Source organism: Heptranchias perlo, chromosome 13 (assembly GCF_035084215.1).
Source record: "Heptranchias perlo isolate sHepPer1 chromosome 13, sHepPer1.hap1, whole genome shotgun sequence".
NCBI classification, from domain to species: domain Eukaryota; kingdom Metazoa; phylum Chordata; class Chondrichthyes; order Hexanchiformes; family Hexanchidae; genus Heptranchias; species Heptranchias perlo.
The window spans coordinates 50,049,815-50,070,690 of record NC_090337.1 but is presented as its reverse complement, the minus strand read 5'-3'; the positions used below and the strand labels follow the sequence as shown (position 1 = coordinate 50,070,690).

At 44.1% G+C, this 20,876-nt stretch overlaps 1 protein-coding gene across 1 annotated transcript; it reads left to right on the top strand.

The window, feature by feature from the left end:
• Positions 1–13,660: 13,660 nt before the first annotated feature.
• LOC137331139 (lysophosphatidic acid receptor 6-like) lies at positions 13,661–14,829 on the top strand. Its single transcript, XM_067994743.1, has one exon. The coding sequence runs from the start codon at positions 13,661–13,663 to the stop codon at positions 14,639–14,641; it is 981 nt and encodes a 326-aa protein (XP_067850844.1). The 3' UTR covers positions 14,642–14,829.
• The last annotated feature ends 6,047 nt before the right edge of the window (positions 14,830–20,876 follow it).

Genomic DNA, 20,876 nt, shown 5'->3' with positions numbered 1-20,876 from the left:
CCGGAAACTGGAATGGCTGCCCACCCCCTCACCCATCCCAACCCACCGCCATCATTCCGATGAACCTCTGAGCAAGGGAGCCAATCCAGGAAAATTTTTTTTGCCAAGTCTGGACACCTACTGGTGGGGCTCACATCGTTCTTGTGGAGGCCAGCTTAGGGAGTCCCTGCCCCGGCCCTGCCCCAGCCAATCATCTGCCTTGTAAGGAGCGGACGGGCATTCTAATAAAACCCCCATGAAATTTTGGGGCCATTAAAACTAAACTGAAACTTAAAAGGGAGGCAAATGATAAAGTTAGGGCTAACAATACTAAAGATAATCTTGAGGAATATAGAAAGTGTAGAAAGTAAGTGAAAAGGGAGATTGGAAGGGCTAAAGGAGAATATGAAAAAAAACTAGCAGATAATATAAAAGAAAATAGTAAGGGATTTTATAAGCATATAAAAAGTAAAAGAATTACTAAAGAGAGAGTAGGCCTACTCAGGGATAAAGGAGGGCGTCTAATTGTGGAGGATGAAGAGATGGCGGAGATATCAAATAAATATTTTGCATTGGTTTTTACAAATGATGGTAAAAGTGAGAACATAGGTGTGCTAAAGTAGAAAGTGGAACAATTGAAAGAGCCAACTATAGAAAAGGATTTAATTCTGAAAAAAATAGTGGAACACAAGGTGAATAAGTCACCATGCTCTGATGGCACACATCATAGGCTGTTGAAAGAAGTCAGAGAGGAGATAACAGAGGCTCTGGCCACAATATTTGAATCTTCATCAAATTTGTAAATTGTGCCATAGGACTGGAGAGTAGCTGATGGAACCAAGGAACAATAGCTGAGTGTGTCTAATGTCAATTGTTCGCAAACTCTTAGAATCCATAATTCAAGACAAAATTAGTAAGCATTTAGAAATGCAAGGGTGAATCAAGAACAGCCAGCGCAGATTTTTTAAAGGCAAATCGTGTTTGAAAACGTTAATAGAGATTTTTGAAGATAAATAAAGGAAATGCATTAGATGTTGTGAATATGAATTTTTAGAAGGCTTCCAATTAAGTGTTTCACAAGAGGCTTGTTGGAAAAATTAAGCAAATGGTATAAGAGGAAATGTAGCCACATGGATAGAAAGTTGGCTGATGGACAGAAAGCTAAGTGTTAGGGTAAATGGGTGTTGCTCGGACTGCAGAAGGGTTGGAAATGATATATCCCAGGATCCAGCGCTGGGTCCACTTTTGTTCTCAATTTAGACTTGGGTGAGTACAGTCTTGAAATTTGCTGATGATACAAAAGTAGGGGGTTTGGCAAATACTGAGGAGGTCTGTCAAAGACTTCAGGAAAAAATAGACATTTTAGCAGAATGGGAAGACAGGTGGCAGATGCAATGTAATGTGGATAAGTGTGCAATAATACATTTTGGGAGAAAGACAAGGAACAGGGGCATACATTTAATGGAAAAACATTAAAGGATGTGTATGGACAGAGAAACCCAAGGATTCAAATACATAATTCACGGAAAGTTCACAGGTAAATTATACCATAAAAAATCCAATATAATTTTGAATTTTATAGATAAAGGTAGAGTATAAGAGCAAAGAATTAATGATTAATTGATGCAAACATTGGTTTGAGCACAGTTAGAATTCTGTGTGCGATTTTGGGCACCCCATTATAGCAATAGCATTAAAGTCATAGGGAGTGTACAGCATAAAATCATCAGGAAGATGCCAGCATGGGAAACTAAAGTTCTCGATCCTGAGATAGTGGGACTATTTCTACTGGAGCAGAGAAGGCTATGAGGAGATGTAATTGAGGTTTTTTAAAATTATGAAGGGTTTTGGTAGAGTGAATAGAGAAAGACTATTTCCTCTGGTTAGGGAGTCAGTGATAAGAGGTCATCAATTTAAAATGATCACTAAGACAATGAGGAAAGATGTTAGGAGAAATTTCTTAACATGGAGGGTTATTGAAGAATAGAAAGCTTTGCCACAGGGAGTGGTTGAGAGAGAGACCATTGCTTATTAAGGGAAAATTGGATAAAAATTAGAAGCAGAGGGAGATACAAGGAGAGGACAGTTGGATTAATTTTGGATTGCTGTAGCAAAGAGCTAGCACAGCCAAGAACAGACTAAATGGCTTCCTTCTGTGCTGTAAACTTCTATGCTTCTATGGTTCTAATACACAGCATTTTAAAATTATTTTGCATCTGTAAGAGTTGAGCGCAAGAGACAGAAATTTTAACTTAGCCTAATTGTAAGAATCATTGTTTAAAAAGTTTAAACTTTCCCACATTTATACCTAACTTAGAGCTAATCAATTGTATTCAGTTTGTTTTAACTTACTTCTCTGTAGACTGGTGCAGTTGTTAAGAAATGGAAGTGAGGTTGAGGGAGCACAACTCAACTGTGTGGGAAGAATGACCTAATCAAGATGGTAGAATATATTTGCCCTGGTTAGAATAAGTTAGCTAGTGATTACTATTGGTTCACCAATGTTACAGGAAATGTGTGATGGCAGCAATATACAAAAAGGGAGGGCGATATTTGTGTCCCAGTCACCCCATTTGCACTAAATAACGGGGCAGTAATGGCACAAAAGTAGCTCATATAGTTGAAGAGCTGACTTACTGCTAAGGTCTCAACCACTCTGATTTTTGGGCAGACCTCAGTCCTGGCAGCTCTAGCTGCCGCTGGAAACAGCCTTATGAATATATGTTAATCAGATGACGTAGTTACATCCACAATGCCATTGACGAGCCTGCTCACCAGATTCCAACCCACCAAACATGAACGCTGAAGGCAGCAGGCAGTCCTTAGCTGCAGTCATGGAAAACTCACAGCAGGTATGGCACTCATTTTTACAGCAGTCGTTTGTGGGTTTTGAGCCTTAAAGGCATCCAATATTTAATCTCCTTGCTGCTGTAGACACAGCAATAATTTGCCCGGTGCTGTAAACTGGTGCTTCATTTCACTCTCACATTTCCCTCCCCATCTCTCTGAGTTGCTGCTTGCAGACTTCTTCAAAAGTAGCCACTCTGCTGGATTTCCCATCCTCAGATCGGCAAGCTGACTATAAGGAGCATGTTTAATGCTGGCAACTCTCTGTATTAATATTAATGGGGATCGACCACGAAAATGTCTTGGGTTTCATGCCAACCCTTTGAGGCAGACGCAGCGCACACCCAACCCACCACCTGTCCGATTTATGTTGGAATTGAAAATTGCCCCCAAGGTTATTATTATATTACTAGTCAATGTTCTGTGGAGTCAAGACCAAGTGTAGTCTTTGGGTGAAGCAGCATTACTTGGTATGGGATAATTGAGGAAGAGCACGTCAGAAATAATTCAGTCCCAATTTTAAAGCCTTACATTGTCTCCTCTTTATATAGTACTTTGACTTTATATTACTATTTATAGTTAAATGACAAAACACACAGCAGTGCGAAAGAGAAGTACAGTTTGTTGGAGCAAAGGGAGTTTCTCTGCAGTACAGGCCGAGGAGCAGGGCGATGCAAAACTGAAGTGCCAAAATTCCACCACTGGTGAGAGGATGTAATTACAACATGACTATATATATATATATATATATATATATATATAGAGAGAGAGAGAGGCAGATCCCATTATAAATGTGGACATATGGGGGTAGAATCTCCATTGGGGTTCCCTGATCCCGCCATAACTTCAGAAGATATGGATGTTTAAGCCGTTTCTCTTGAGTTTCCACCAATCTTCCACTGCAATTATGGCAGGAGATCTGACAAGGAATTCATGATGGAAAAGGTTCAGGCAAAAGAGTTCCAAAAACATGACAACAAGTAAGGTTTTTCAGTCGGGAAGTGCACAACCACATACAGGACCATCAATGTAGCTATTGGATAGATAAGACTTTTACAAAGCTTTACTTGCCAGAATGAAAACTCAGAATCTACTAATAAGACAACATTCTAAGCTAATATATATGTGTGTATTTGTACATTGATTGGAGCCAGGGTTATAGTGGTAAATGATCACTTAGGCAAAATAAGTTATATTGCCTGGTCATATCCTAAGTGAATCAAACTACAACACTTTTTACATTAGACCCTCCCTCTGTTTGAAATAGTAAATGTCTCTCTGTTCAATCACTTATTGATAGCAGTTAGGTGCAGTTTCTGATTTCTCACACATGATAGATTTTCAAGCGATTACATCTTTTTAGCCCGAGAATGTAAATAATGCTTCATATGCATTTCTCTATATGAATTTACTATTAACTGCTACTTTATAGTGTTTCCTCAAAAATATTTTGTCTGTAAGATATTTAGAAATTAAGTGTATTGATGTGTACCATGATAATGCTCGTTTCATATTTTATTAGCCTATTATGTTGAGTGATTAAATATATTTCGCAAAGCATTTCTTGTGTTGTAGCATTTATGAAATAAAATTTAAATCTATCCATTCCACATAGTAAAAGATTTTGGCATTGAACTTAAGTCAGTATAATTCCATTCTAAAATAACCTAATGTAGAGCTTAATATCACTAGGTACCCAGATTCCTCAGGCATCCAAATGGTGTTTGTGGGCTTTTAGAGCAGTTGCCCATTGAGGCAAGCCATTTTTTTCTTCTCTGCTGCCTACGCCTTATACTTTTGCCCAACCTTCACTCATCACCTCAATTCCATTTGCGTCTGAACCACCGTAAGAATAGATGGATTGGTTTCAAAGTCAACTTAAAAATCATTAAGAGCAAGAGAGGGCGCTGCTGCTCTCCAAAAGGCTTATGAAACAGGAAGGGAAGGAAGACTTTGAAGCACAAGGAGTGGCTGGAAAGGAAAACTTAGATGCATTAGGGCAAAGAGGAGGACTTGGAGTTATTAATGAACTCCAGGACAGTCAACAGAGACAGGAAGAGGGAATTGAAGGAAAATACGTTGGGATATTGGAGGTAGGAGGGAGTTGAGATCAGAGTCAAGTGAGGCAGAATTTCAGGCAAAGACATATGTTATGCTGCTATCTAATTAGCAATTCAGGAGTGCGAAATTTGTTGAGCGCTGGTCCAAAGTTTATGATCTCAAAAAAGTTTAAAATGTTATGTGCAAATCATACCAGCAGTTAGACAGAATCTACCAAACTTTCCTCATTCTGTTTAAATTAACTGCAGTTAATTCTTAATGATTAGGTTGAAGCTTTCAAAAGGTAAATCTGAAGTACACCTTCATGCAGATCAGATGAAAGTTCTAATTCCCAGATGCAGTACACTAAGCTTCTATCCAGTGGTGGAATCAGAGGAAGATGTGTCTTTCTATGTAGACATCAGTTTGGTAATTTTACAAGTTTGTGCTGCTGATGGGCAAGACCCATTGGATGTCAATCAGGAATGGGAATCCTGTCTGAAGTTTTTGCATCCCTAGCCAGGAAACTGAGGTGAATCGTAGAGCCCTAGCACTGCCACTTCTGAAATCAGCCAACTGCATACAGGCTAGGAATTCAACTTGACTTTGTGGCCCTGAAATCGCATGCAAATAACATAGATGCATTTAAGGGAAAGCTAGATAAACAAATGAGGGAGAAAGGAATTAAAGGTTATGCTGATAGTTGGATGAAGAAGGGTGGGAGGAGGCTTGTGTGGAGCAGGGACCAGTTGGGCTGAGTGGCCTATTTCTGTACTGTAAATTCTATGTAATGTAACTCTGAGTGTTCATACTGCTGCCATAGAGGCCTAGGGTTGTAGGGTGAATGAGCTATCTCCTTCAGCTTTGACAGGCTTGGTGATCGGCTAAAGAGGACCATGAGGCAGAGCTTCACTAATCTCATTGGTGTCAGTAGTTCTGTTCTCATGCCAATTAGTGTTCATACCACTTAGTGTTCATGATGGGATAGGGCTCAGCAACAGAGGCAAGGCGGGAATGAGCACAGGGACGATGGTGCTTTCTCTCAGGGCAGCAACACATCTGATCCCTTTCATTAGTCCCCTGCACAAGTTTAATAGAGTGCAGCTGCAATGTCAGGCAGTTGGAAGTTTGTAACACTGGCACAGCGATGATTCTTCTGATTTCCCCTCCCACAATGGTGAGGGACTAAGGTTACACTTGGCACCTCCCCATACTGAGCAGCTGAGATCAGGAATGCAGCAGATTGGAGGAGGGCAGAACTGAGCTTGATCCCTCCACTGTCCCACAGGTTGATGCATCAATGTGCCACACTACCGTACTGCCAAACATCATCACACTTGAAGAAATCCACCAGATCCCAGATAAAAGTGAAGAGCAAAATGAAGCTAAGCATATTTCCTATCCTTAGATGTTGTAATGAGAAGATTTTCTTTTATCATGACCCGATGTTGACTATCCAAAATCCAATAAATTATTATATTGTCTACAATGGTAACTATTATTATAAACCCTTAAGTCTTACATTTCTGAGTATAATCATCACCATGCTCTAACTATCTGTAGTTTTAGTAACAGCAGAAGTAGGCACTGTTTGTTTGGAAGCAGTTACATGAAATTACATTGGAAAAATAGGGCAGCTACTTGTTATCATGAAATGTCTAACATTTTGTTGCATGAGATCTTTATGTAAGCTATTTATCATTTCCTCTTTGCTACCTCTTTGCACGCTCTGACATCCTCTGAATGCCTGTCAACCAAACTTGAAGGGATTGATACCTCTGCTGAGTTCAGTGCATTTTATGTGACTTTATGTGATTATATTTTACAAGTATTCATTTTCAAATGATTTTGGATTTTAAAACTACCTCACTTCTTTCTAAGGGACAATGCTTGGTTAGAAATTTGCATTTTACAGACTGTTCTCTTTAACAGAACTGTTGCTGTGCAGAATCTAAGCCACGTAGAACATCGTTGTTTCAACCAGAACCCACATCCGCTAAAAAGACAAACATCTGCTTTTGTTTTTGCCTTAACTAACATTTGAGGATTATGACAATGATCTAAACTTAACACAGAAGAAGAAAGGACTTTATTAATTTAATATTGAAGTGGCATCTTGCAAACTAACTTTAATAAACTGCACAAAATGAAAACAATTTATTTCACACAGAAAACAGGATGTTGTGGTTATGTTATGTTTTGAAACATGCAAACTGCAGCAAGCTTACAAAAAGCATGCAAGATATTTGATGCGTGGCTCAGTGGGTAGCACTCTCACCTCAGAAGATTGTGGGTTCAAGTCCCACTTCAGAGAGTTGAGCATCAAACCAGGCTGACACTCCATTGCAGCACTGAGGGAGTGTTGCACTGTCGGAGGGGCCATCTTTCAGATGAGACATTAAACCGAGGCCCTATCTGCCCTCTCAGGTTGATGTAAAAGATCCCCAGGCACTATTTTGAAGAAGAGCAAGGAGTTCTCCCCGTGTCCTGGCCAATATTTATCCCTCAACCCAACATCACTAAAACAGATTGTCTGGTGATTACCTCATTGCTGTTTGTGGGATCTTGTGCGCAAATTGACTGCTGCGCTTCCTACATTACAACAGTGACTACACTTCAAAAGTACTTCATTGGCTGTAAGGCACTTTGGGACATCCTGAGGTTGTGAAAGGTCGTGCTATATAAATGCAAGTCTTTCTTTCTAACAGTCACTTACAGGACCCTCAATGGAGCAAGTTCACACAGAGTACATTAACCATTTTCTGCTTATCCTCAAGTTCATCCCCATTGGCGTCCTTTGAGGTTCTCACTTCCTTTTTTTTATTCTTTCATGGGATGTGGGCGTCGCTGGCAAGGCCAGCATTTATTGCCCATCCCTAATTGCCCTTGAGAAGGTGGTGGTGAGCAGCCTTCTTGAACCGCTGCAGTCCGTGTGGTGAAGGTTCTCCCACAGTGCTGTTAGGAAGGGAGTTCCAGGATTTTGACCCAGCGACGATGAAGGAACGGTGATATATTTCCAAGTCGGGATGGTGCGTGACTTGGAAGGGAATGTGCAGGTGGTGTTGTTCGCATGTGCCTACTGCCCTTGTCGTTCTAGGTGGTAGAGGTCGCAGGTTTGGGAGATGCTGTCGAAGAAGCCTTGGCAAGTTGCTGCAGTGCATCCTGTGGATGGTACACACTGCAGCCACAGTGCGCCAGTGGTGAAGGGAGTGAATGTTTAGGGTGGTGGATGGGGTGCCAATCAAGCGGGCTGCTTTGTCCTGGATGGTGTCGAACTTCTTGAGTGTTGTTGGAGCTGCATTCATCCAGGCAAGTGGAGAGTATTCCATCACACTCCTGACTTGTGCTTTGTAGATGGTGGAGAGGCTTGGGGTAGTCAGAAGGTGAGTCACTTGCCGCAGAATACCCAGCCTCTGACCTGCTTTTGTAGCCACGATATTTATATGGCTGGTCCAGTTAAGTTTCTGGTCAATGGTAACCCCCAGGATGTTGATGGTGAGGGATTCGGCAATGGTAATGCCGTTGAATGTCAAGGGGAGGTGGTTAGATTCTCTCATGTTGGAGATGGTCATTGCCTGGCACTTGTCTGGCGCGAATGTTACTTGCCACTTATGAGCCCAAGCCTGGATGTTGTCCAGGTCTTGCTGCATGCGGGCACGGACTGCTTCATTATCTGAGGGGTTGCAAATGGAACTGAACACTGTGCAATCATCAGCGAACATCCCCATTTCTGACCTTATGATGGAGGGAAGGTCATTGATGAAGCAGCTGAAGATGGTTGGGCCAAGGACACTGCCCTGAGGAACTCCTGCAGCAATGTCCTGGGGCTGAGATGATTGGCCTCCAACAACCACAACCATCTTCCTTTGTGCTGGTATGACTCCAGCCACTGGTGAGTTTTCCCCCTGATTCCCATTGACTTCAATTTTACTAGGGCTCCTTGATGCCACACTCGGTCAAATGATGCCTTGATGTCAAGGGTAGTCACTCTCACCTCACCTCTGGAATTCAGCTCTTTTGTCCATGTTTTGACCAAGGCTGTAATGAGGTCTGGAGCCGAGTGGTCCTGGCGGAACCCAAACCCCTGAGCATCGGTAAGCAGGTTATTGGTGGGAAAGTGCCACTTGATAGCACTGTCGACGACACCTTCCATCACTTTGCTGATGATTGAGAGTAGACTGATGGGGCGGTAATTGGCTGGATTGGATTTGTCCTGCTTTTTGTGGACAGGACATACCTGGGCAATTTTCCGCATTGTTGGGTAGATGTCAGTGTTGTAGCTGTACTGGAACAGTTTGGCTAGAGGTACGGCTAGTTCTGGAGCACAAGTCTTCAGCACTACAGCCAGGATGTTGTCGGGGCCCATAGCCTTTGCTGTATCCAGTGCACTCAGCCGTTTCTTGATATCTCATGGAGTGAATCAAATTCGCTGAGGACAGGCTTCTGTGTTGGTGGGCATATCGGGAGGTAGCTGAGATGGATCATCCACTCGGCACTTCTGGTTGAAGGTGGTTGCAAACGCATCAGCCTTGTCTTTTGCACTCACGTGCTGGACTCCGCCATCATTGAGGATGGGGATGTTTACAGAGCCTCCTCCTCCCGTTAGTTGTTTAATTGTCCACCACCATTCACGACTGGACTGTAGAGCTTTGATCTGATCCGTTAGTTGTGGAATCGCTTAGCTCTGTCTATAGCATGTTGCTTCCGCTGTTTAGCATGCATGTAGTCCTGTGCTGTAGCTTCACCAGGTTGGCACCTCATTTTTAGGTACACATGGTGCTGCTCCAGGCATGCTCTCCTACACTCCACATTGAACCAGGGTTGATTCCCTGGCTTGTTGGTAATGGTAGAGTGAGGAATATGCTGGGCCATGAGGTTACAGATTGTGCTGGAATACAATTCTGCTGCTGCTGATGGCCCACAGCACCTCATGGATACCCAGTTTTGAGCTGCTAGATCTGTTCTGAATCTATCCCATTTAGCACGGTGATAGTGCCACACAACACTCAGTGCAAAGATGAGACTTCGTCTCCACGAGGACTGTGCAGTGGTCACTCCTACCAATACTGTCATGGACAGATGCATCTGCGACAGGTAGGTTGGTGAGGTCGAGATCAAGTAGGTTTCTCCATCACCACCTACCGCAGGCCCAGTCTGGCAGTTACGTCCTTCAGGACTCGGCCAGCTCGGTCAGTAGTGGTGCTACCGAGCCATTCTTGGTGATGAACATTGAAGTCCCCCACCCAGAGTACATTATGTGCCCTTGCTACCCTCAGTGCTTCCTCCAAGTAGTGCTCAACATGGAAGAGGACTGGTTCATCAGCTGAGGGAGGACGATAGGTGGTAATCAGCAGGAGGCTTCCTTGCCCATGTTTGACCTGATGCCTTGAGATTTCATGGAGTCCAGAGTCAATGTTGAGGACTCCCAGGGCCACTCCCTCCTGACTGTATATCACTGTACCGCCACCTCTGGTCGGGCTGTCCTGGCCGGTGGGACAGGACATACCACAGGGTTGGAAGTGTATGGGACATTGGCTGAAAGGTATGATTCTGTGAGTATGGCTACATCAGGCTGTTGCTTGACTCGTCTGTGGGATAGCTGTTCCAATTTTGGCACAAGTCCCCAGATGTTAGTGAGGAGGACTTTGCAGGGTCGACTGGGTTTGACTTTGCCTTTAGTCATGTCCGGTGCATAGTGGTCCGTCCGGTTTTATTCTTATTGTGACTTTTTTTGCAAGATTGTACAACTGAGTGTCTTGCTAGGCCATTTCAGAGGACAATTAAAAATCAACCACATTGCTGTGGGTCTGGAGTCACATATAGACCAGACCAGACCAGGACTGCACAGGTTTTCTTCCCTAAAGGACATTAGTGAACCAGATGGGTTTTTACAACAATCCAGTAGTTTCATGGCCACCATTACTGATACTAGTTTTTTTTAAATTCCAGATTTTATTTAATTAATTGAATTTAAATTCCCCAGCTGCCATGGCAGGATTTGAACTCATGGGCCCGATGTTAGCAGGGCTGCGGGTTCTCGGCGGGGGGGCTAGCAGGCGTGTGGGTAACGCGCCCGGTGAAATTAGTCAGTTTCCCGCGCGATTGTAGGATCCAATCCACTAATTGGAGCCACTTACCTGCTCCTCCGGGTTCCCCACTGCTGAGCTGCGCATCAGGCGGGCTGCGCATGCGCAGTAAGATCTGTCAGCTGGAGGCGCTCTATTTAAATGGGCGGTCCTCCACTGACAGATGCTGCAACAAATAGCAAAAATTACAGCATGGAGCAGCCCAGGGGGAAGGCTGCTCCCAGTTTAATGATGCCTCACTCCAGGTATCAATACATGGGGTGAGGATGAGGGGGAGGACAGAGATCTTCCTCCCGGCGTGCGGGAGGAAGCGGCCTGCCTCTGCCACCAGGAAGGCCTGGCTCGAGGTGGCAGAGGAGGTCACCAGCGCAACCAACATATCGCCCACCTGCATACAGTGCAGGAGGCGCTCCAACGACCTCAGTAGGTCAGCCAAAGTGAGTACACGTAGTCTTTCCCCTACACTCCGTCTGCCACATCACTGCCCCCACCCCACACCTCCTTCTGCACTGCCAACACAACTCTGTCACATCACCCCTCATATCCACTCAAACCTCATCCTCATCTTACCTGCACCTACTCACCTCGCCAGTACTCATCCCGCCACTACCACTCAACCCAATCCTCATACAATCTCATGGCTCTCTCTCATACTCACCCTCTCGTGCATCTCTTTCACGGCCAGCCTCACTCAACCTGCCACTACCTGTGCTGCAGCCACAGGGCATGCATCACATATGTGCAGTAGGCAGCGTAAGGCAAACGTGTCGTGAGCATGAAGGGGATGCACAAGGGTGTTTGAGGGTTTGTCATGGTTTTTACTTATATTGAATTTCTGACCAACTCACATTACATATTATATTGGCACCACTACTGCCACGTCTTTGTGAATCCTATCTGGTTTGTGCAATGATGCCCTCTCCTGAGGATCACTATGAGGACCCACAACTGATGCCACCCATTGTGTCACTGCAGAGTGGGTGTAGGTGTATTTGCAGGGCTCTTTTGCGCAGACGACTGAGAGACATCGGCGATGTCCCCGGTTGCACCCTGGAAGGATGTGGAGGAGAAGTTGTTGAGGGCAGTGGTGACTTTGACAGTGACAGGTAAGAAGATGGTGCTCGGGCCAGCCGGGAGCAGCTCGGCATGAAAGAGGCTTCAGATGTCCACGACTACATGTCGAGTGACTCTGAGCCTCCGTGTGCACTGCTGCTCAGAGAGGTCCAGGAAGCTAAGCCTCGGTCTGTGGACCCTGTGGCGACGGTAGTGCCCTCTGCGACGCATCTCTCTCTGCGGTAGCCCTCCCTCCTGCTGTACAGGTGGATGGAGGGCTACACTCTGTGTCACAGCACTCTGTTGTGGAGCTCCACGCGTCAGAGGTGGACGGCGTGGATGGCGAGGCTGGTGAGGCTGGTGATGCTGTTCGCCCTCCGAGGAGGTCATGACTGCAGCTACGGCGGCCCCCATCCGCAAGATGTACATCTGAGGGGGTCCGCAAGGTAGGTACATGTCTCTGGACCCCGGGGTAAATGTGCAGGTTGGTGACTTTGACTGTCAGGAGGAGGGTGGTGGGGGCCAAACTTTGTCCCAAGTGACAGAGTGGCCTCCTGCAATGGGTGAGGGTCTCCACCCCCCCCCCCCCACCTGTCAAATGGACTGTTGCAGCTGCCGCAGGCTGACAGCTGCAACACGTCCATTTGACCTGGGAGTGTTTCCCCCAGTCTGGGAAACAGTCCCGGTTTGCTCTGAAATACCTAAATAAATACCTTCAAGTGGAACCCCGCTGGCTTTAATTGCCTGCGGGATTCCCACCAGCGGGGGCTGCGCGCGCACGCCGGCGCGTCAGCGGGGAACCCGGAAGTGCGCGGGTTCGGGGCGGGCTCCGGTACCGCGCCGGGATTCTCCGATTTTCGGAGCCCCCCCGCCAGGAACGCACCCGATAGCGGGTGCTAAAATGACGCCCCATGACGCTAGATTATTTATCCAGGCTTCTGGATTACTAGTCCAGTAATATAACCACTATGCTACCATACCCGTAGCTGACTATCCTCTTTTTCTTATGGTACTGGAAGGATTTCATACTGTTATATTTAGTATCTGCAGTTATATTTATTTTCAGTTCCCTCTTTGCTTCTTACATCACACTTTTGATACCTTTCTGAAATTTCCTGCAGTCATTTCAGAGGACTCCCGTCCTCCTTCTCGGCAGGCTTGGTGAAGCTTATTTTTCTTATTTCACTTCTGAATGTCTTCTTAATCTATTTAACATCATGTTTTTCAGTCTATGCTTGATAATCTTGGTTATATATATTTGTCCTGCATGTTCCCCAATATGCTTTTGAAGGTATTCCATTTGTCTGTACCTGTGTTGTGTATACTTGTGCATTGATCCTGGTCAGTTTTGAATCTCAAATCATACCAAACTTAATTATGTAGTCGCTATCTCCGAGATGTGTTTAATATACATTAGGCAGCATGAATCTGTAGTAATTACAGTGAATGTAGATTACCATCAAAATAACTATCCAATCAGAAATAGTAACAGATCAGTGGCTTAACACTGTGGTGTAACTCTTCATCAGAACTTCCTTTCCTCATTTCTCTACTACATATCAAGCCTGGTGGATTGGCGTTTGTTCCACTAGCTTGGTCTATGCTAATTTTAATTAAAAACTGTACTCTTTGGCTGATCAAAAAAAAGGAATAAAATGGAAAATGATTCCGATGTTTCGAACGACACAATCCACTTTCATTATCCTCTGTTTACTTCTGTTTATGGGTTGACGTTGGCAATTGGATTACCTCTGAACAGCATTTCGTTATGGGTGTTCTTCACAAAGTTGGAACTGCGAACAGCCCCGGTTATTTACATGACTAATCTGGCAATTTCAGACTTACTCTTTGTTCTCTCATTGCCATTCAGAATATATTATTTCGCAACTGCTAGGTGGATTTTTGGAAATCTTGTTTGCATTGTGTCCGGAACAATATTTTCAGTGAATTTTTACACAAGATCTTTACTGGTTACATTAATAAGTTTGGATCGCTATCTTGCGATTGTTCATCCGCTGAATTCACGCAGTCTTAGAAGTCCTAAAGCAGCCAAAGTTGCCTGTGCTATTGTCTGGTTGATTGTCATGCTGTGGAGCATTCCAATTGGTCTCTATCATCAGACCATCACAGGGCAACTCAATGTTACAAGATGTTATGAGGGTTTTTCTTTTGGGACTTGGCAATCTGCTTTTGTACTCATATCACTGGTAATCACAATGGGATTTTTAGTGCCTTTCATAATAATCACCATTTGCTTTTTTGCTGTTGTCAGGGTTATGATCAGAATCAGTAAAGAATCTCAAGACTTTAAAAAGTACAAGATCATACGTTTATTCCTAATAAATGTTGGGGTCTATGTTGTGTGCTTTGTACCTTTCAACTTTGTTTTAATATTGTATGGAATGCACCAAGCAAGGTATTTCTCGGTGAGGAAGATTGTGCAGCTTTTCGTAGCTCATGCCATCACCGTGTGCTTGGCCAGCATCAGCAGCTGCCTGGATCCCATTATCTACTATTTTACCACAGATGCCTTCAGAGCTTTTTCAATGAAAAGTGAAAAGGACACTCACAACACAATACAATTAACAAAAAGAAAACATCAAACTACCATGGATGGCACATCACCCATCACCTAAGAAGTTTTCAGGTATAGATGTGCATCTGAGTTGAATTATAGTTGTACAATTTTGCAAGTGTGTAATAAGAAGTTCTTTGTAGAATAATTTAAATTTATATTGAATTAAATCTGTACCTTAATGAGTTTTGACCTAAAAACATTGATTAGAAGAGAGAAAATATGAAATACTGCGATTTTGCTACTAAATCTGGTTTTTAAGTACTGTTGTGTGTTACTTACTTTGGTTGGTAGAGACATCAGATATAATCTTTCTGAAAACTTATACCATGCAATTCATTGCAGAGAACTCAAATGGTATTAACAAACATGTTCAGATCTTGTAACAGCTTAAACTAATGGTGATAAACAGAAAGTTCAGTTCTGTGTCATATTCCAAAATGTTTCTGCATTATATCTTTCTATATGAGTTTTTAACCAGACCATCGGATTTTAAATATAACTCTTTGACATGTTTTGAGAATGATGGGGACTCGCCTTCGCAAGATAGCTACCCAAGGAACAGTACAAAGTTTGTCGAGTTTGTGGGGTCAGTGGGAAGGCACTGGGCCAGGCAGATGCAGATGGCACTTCAGGTGCATCTCCAGCACCTGCTTGTCCATGCTTGCTAGATACTCTGATGCCCGCCTGCCTGGGGAAGGTGGTGTTCCTAGGCCTGCCCCCAACCCCAGCAATGGTCTTATCAGCTCCTCCCAACCCCCTCCCCCCCCCACCTCCCCCGAGCAAGGTCGTCAATCTTGGTGAACGTTTTGAAAAAGAAAGGTTCAGCTTCCTTGAGGCCCATGCCACTTGTCTGGCCTGGACCCTACTGGCGGGGCCCACATTCACCCTAGTGGAAGCCAGTACACCCCCACTCACTCAGCATACTGACTGCATTACAACGCCGGATCCACACTGAGGCTCAGGTGCCTTCATGTCTCCAGCCTAGGGTGGGGTAAAATCTCTCTCCGGTGAGCCCTGCTACAAAGTGTATGTTGAATAACGACTGGAGTGAGCATCGCTATACTGTTATGATTACTATTTTAATCATCAATAAAGTAGCAGATTTACCAAAAGTTTCATAATTTGTGTATTGCTCTAATAATGAAAAAAAATCATTACAAATAAATCTTTATAACTTTTGAGTGTATTTTTATTTTGTATTTTTTTAAAAGGTGAAACAACATTTTGGGCAGTCTTAGCCCAGTTCCTAGTAAACGTGGACACAAAAATGCCTTAAAGGTTGTCTCGCTCAGAAAGGCGATGAGATAGCTGGTATAGGGAATAGAACAAATATCACATTGGTGCAGTAGGATGCTCTTGTGAGGTTAGGGTGAAGTCACATTGTCCAGGTACAGTAGTGAGACCTTCAATCTACATCTAACCCTGTATGGATGAACTGTGACTGCTTGCTAATGACACCTGCTAGTTGCCTGAAATTCATAGCACTCACATCCCTCACCTTGATGAGCACACGGCAACTAGAGGGCGTAAATTTAAAATCATCACAAAAAGAGTGATGGGAGAAATTAGAAGACATTCATTTTACACAAAGGGTTATTAGTACATGGAATGCTCTAACAAAAACAAAATCCATCATAACTTTTAAAAAGGGAAGTGCATAAATATTTGAAAAATAAAAATATGGGTGTGGAGAAAGGCTAGGATAATTAAATGGCTGCTCTTCCAGGAGGTAGGCTTGTCAAGACCATGCTAATGACCTGAACCTACAAATCCGAATGTTTTATCTTTGGTGAGCAACTTACCCCTGGCCATTCTCAATAATTAGTAGAGACCGGAGTTCAGGTCACCCATCCAGCCTCTCAAATTTGGACAATGATTCACAGTGCGGAATAAATAAATGAGAGAAAATTAGATGACTTAAAAATAAAAAATAGAAATATGATCGACTTTAAATATTATTGCAGGTTCTTCTTTACAAGTGTGAAATGCATGTGTTGATTCTATGGAAGCATTCTGCTTGCACTAAAGACAGAAACTTAACAAATATGGCTGGCTGAGCAGCTGCACATTGTTCAAAATGTTGTTAGAAGTGGGACTTAATTCAGCTTTAAATAACGTGAGTACTAAGACTGAAGAAGAAGAATTTACACTGCATTAAATGTAGACAGTGGTGCTGATGTGGTCATTATCTGCACCTGCTCCCCAGCAGACGTGTACCACAATAGTACATGGTCGAGTCCCCACCACTTACTGCCTGCGCTTATCACGGATATCCACCTATATTGAGCAAATGGCAATCGCAAAGGCACCATTAAAAACATGTTAAGCACGCCGGCTATCTCCTGCAATTCAATACTTCGCCTGAAATCAGCAGAGCTTTTAAACTGTTAAGTTAGGTCTTCAAACAGCTTCAATCAGTTGGTCACACTGTTAACAACTATGGGAGGCAGTCGACAAGTGGAGACTTCGGGCAGCTTCAATCAACTGTTCGCACTTTTAACACAGTGGCCCAGAATTTGCTATCAAAACAATGGCAAGGCTAATGGTGCTCACTGTTATTTATGGATAAATGGTACAGCAACTTTAGGCGAGGAGGAGATGCGCAGTTAAATGTAAATATCCAAAAGTTGCTGCCCGAGTTGTGCCACTCCACCGTTAGCTTCATGGAAACGGCATCTTGCCCTTAGCTTCTCTGTATTTTTTAGGAACTTGCTGTATTTGCCCATTAATCACGCCACAGAAAGTTAAGTCTTGTCATTACAAGTGTAAGTACCCATTTAATGACATGATAAATGTTAATGACTGCCAATCAACCTCTCTGGCACCGAAAATTAATTATTACAAGTGTGGAGACTCATCCCTTCAAGTTTTGAAGTTTTCAAGGAGATTTTAAAAATGTCATTTTTTTCTTACTTTTCCTTTCTGTCTCTTTTTCCGATCTCGTAATCTTTCCCTCACTTTATTTCTCTTTCCGTACCTGATTTGACATTGAATTCACCCCCTTTAATTCACCTACCTTCCTGTGTTTATTTCCAAATCCTTAAATTTCATTGGTTAAGGAGATACCCTACTTGTGCCCTGTTCACTCAAGTCCCAGATGCCTTCATTCCCTCGCTGCACCGTTATCAGCTCGCACTTTCAGCAACTTTGTGGGAAAAAATATTTTGAGCTAAGGGTAAAATACCTAACTAATGACAGACACCATTGGATGCCCTCCTTCAGCAAATTCTGGCTCATTATGGTTTTACTGTCCATGAATGCGCCCGCTCTATGCGGTGGGGTCTATAATGCTTTACTAAATTAAAACAATAAACAAAAGCATTTGTAATGGTAATTTTCCTAGTTTTCAGTAAATTTATTGGCTCTCCTCTCAATTATGTTTTTTTTCTGTCGTGGCGTGCAGGTGACTACTGTATCCTTTCATTACATAAAACCGCAATGGCATGAAAGTGTTCAGAAAGAATGAGGAAGAAAGACTTGCATTTATATACCTTATTACATCATTCAGAAAGGTGTCATGTGCTTCACATGTGATGAACTACTTTGAATTGCTATACAGATAAACACAACAGGCATTTTGCACACTGAACAAAATGAGAAGAACAACCAATTTTTGGTGGAGTTGATCAAAGGCAGAATGTTAGATGGTATACTATGAGAATGCTTTGCTCTTCTTCAACTAGTACCAAGAGATCTTGAACATCCTCCTGAACAGGCAGACAGGACTGTGTTTAATAACTTGTCCAAAGGACAGTGGGGCTGATTTTCCTGGCACCTGTCCCATTTTCACTGGGTCTCCACCTGGGGGTGGGGCAGTGTAAGGATATGGTTGAAAACCAAGCATGGTCAATATCCCATCTTGCATTGCTTGCATAAAACTCTCAAACATTTAGCAAGAGGGCGATGTTAATAGCGGGACGGGGGTGGGTGGGGGGGGGGGTACGAAGCCACGTCTTGCTGTGTATGAATAAAGACAATTTGTAAAAAAACAGAGAATGCTGAAACTTCAGAACTATAAACACCCAAAGGTCGAGAGATGGCCCATTTCTAGATGCTATAATGTCAGATGGTGATTTATACCAAAACAAGAGATGTGGCTCCTAAGAAACGCGACATTGGTAGGACCGTGCAAGGCTATGAGTGGGTCTGTACCCAGATAAGAAGGATCTATGCAGTCCTTAGAGGAACATAACAGCTTGTAAACAGAGATGGAGATTGAGGTCATCAGCTACGTTATGTAAAACAGCTTATCTTGAGTTGCACGGTGGGAGGACTTAGACCATGAGATGACACCAGCGATGCTTATGTATTAAACGACGCAGCCGAATAGTATAAAAATAGGGCATGCTCCCTCCCAAAAGTTAGCGCTCTCAAGAGGGGATGGTCGGAAGTCCATTGAGAAGGTTAGGTCTGATCACCCTGGATTCTTGGGCAGATCAGATGGCATTGATTTCTTGTCATTTAATATAATCTGTTAAAAAATCCAAGCCTCCCCCGGTACCACGGTTACAACCACAGGGAAGTCTATTGTCAATTTGTCCGACCACACCCTTCAACCAGACGAAATCGAGGTTCTCAGCCGAGGACTCAATTTCTGCCCCACCACCAAAATGGACCCCATCGGTCTCGCGGCAGACACAGAGGAATTCATCAGGAGAATGAGATTCCGGGAATTCTTCCACAAATCCCAAGATTTCAGCAGCGAGCCCAATGAGACAATCAATGATCCGGAACAGCAGACAGAGGGATCTGCGGTACAGCAACCGAAGAAGAAAGAGTCAAACTGGACTCCTCTGGAGGGTCGCTGCCCTAAGCTTGACATGTATGCTCAAGCTGTCAGGAGATGCGTCAATGCCAGATTCATCAGCCGCACTCACAAGACAGTCCAGAATGTCACCCGAGCCATCAACGCTCTCAAGACCAACCGCAACATCGTCATCAAACCAGCGGACAAAGGAGGAGCCATTGTCATACAGAACAGAACGGACTATTGCAAAGAAGCATACCAACAACTGGACAACCAGGAACACTACAGTCAGTTACCCGCAGATCCGACCAAAGAACACACCCACCAGCTCAACAAACTGATCAAGACCTTCGATCCAGACCTTCAAAGCATCCTACGTGCTCTCATCCCACGTACTCCCCGCGTGGGAGACTTCTACTGCCTCCCAAAGATACACAAAGCCAACACACCCGGACGTCCTATTGTATCAGGCAACGGAACCCTGTGTGAGAACCTCTCTGGATACGTCGAGGGCATCCTGAAACCCATCGTACAGGGAACCCCCAGCTTCTGTCGTGACACTACAGACTTCCTATAAAAACTCAGCACCCACGGACCAGTTGAACCAGGAACACTTCTCACCACGATGGACATCTCGGCACTCTACACCAGTATCCCCCACGATGACGGCATCGCTGCAACAGCCTCAGTACTCAACACCAACAACAGCCAATCTCCAGACGCCATCCTACAACTCATCCGCTTCATCCTGGATCACAATGTCTTCACCTTCGATAACCAGTTCTTTACCCAAACACACGGAACAGCCATGGGGACCAAATTCGCACCCCAATACGCCAACATTTTCATGCACAAGTTCGAGCACGACTTCTTCACTGCACAGGATCTCCAACCAACGCTATACACCAGATACATCGACGACATTTTCTTCCTATGGACCCACGGCGAAGAATCACTGAAGAGACTACACGATAACATCAACAACTTCGATCCCACCATCAAACTCACCATGGACTACTCCTCAGAATCGGTTTCTTTCTTGGACACACAAATCTCCATCAAAGACGGGCACCTCAGCACCTCACTCTACCGCAAGCCCACGGACAACCTCACGATGCTCCACTTTTCCAGCTTCCACCCCAACCACGTCAAAGAGGCCATCCCCTATGGACAGGCCCTACGAATACACAAGATCTGCTCAGACGAGGAGGAACGCGATGGACACCTACAGATGCTGAAAGATGCCCTCGTAAGAACAGGATATGACGCTCGACTTGTCAATCGACAGTTCCGACGGGCCACAGCGAAGAATCGCATAGACCTCCTCAGAAGACAAACACGGGACGCAACCAACAGAGTACCCTTCGTCGTCCAGTACTTCCCTGGAGCGGAGAAACTACACCATGTTCTCCGCAGCCTTCAACATGTCATCGATGACGACGAACACCTCGCTAAGGCCATCCCCACGCCTTCACTACTCGCCTTCAAACAGCCACCCAACCTCAAACAGACCATCGTTCGCAGCAAATTACCCAGCTTTCAGGAG

What these genes read in the sequence shown, in the direction of transcription:
- LOC137331139 (XM_067994743.1), top strand. Translation starts at nt 13,661, where the DNA reads ATGGAAAATGATTCCGATGTTTCGAACGACACAATCCACTTTCATTAT.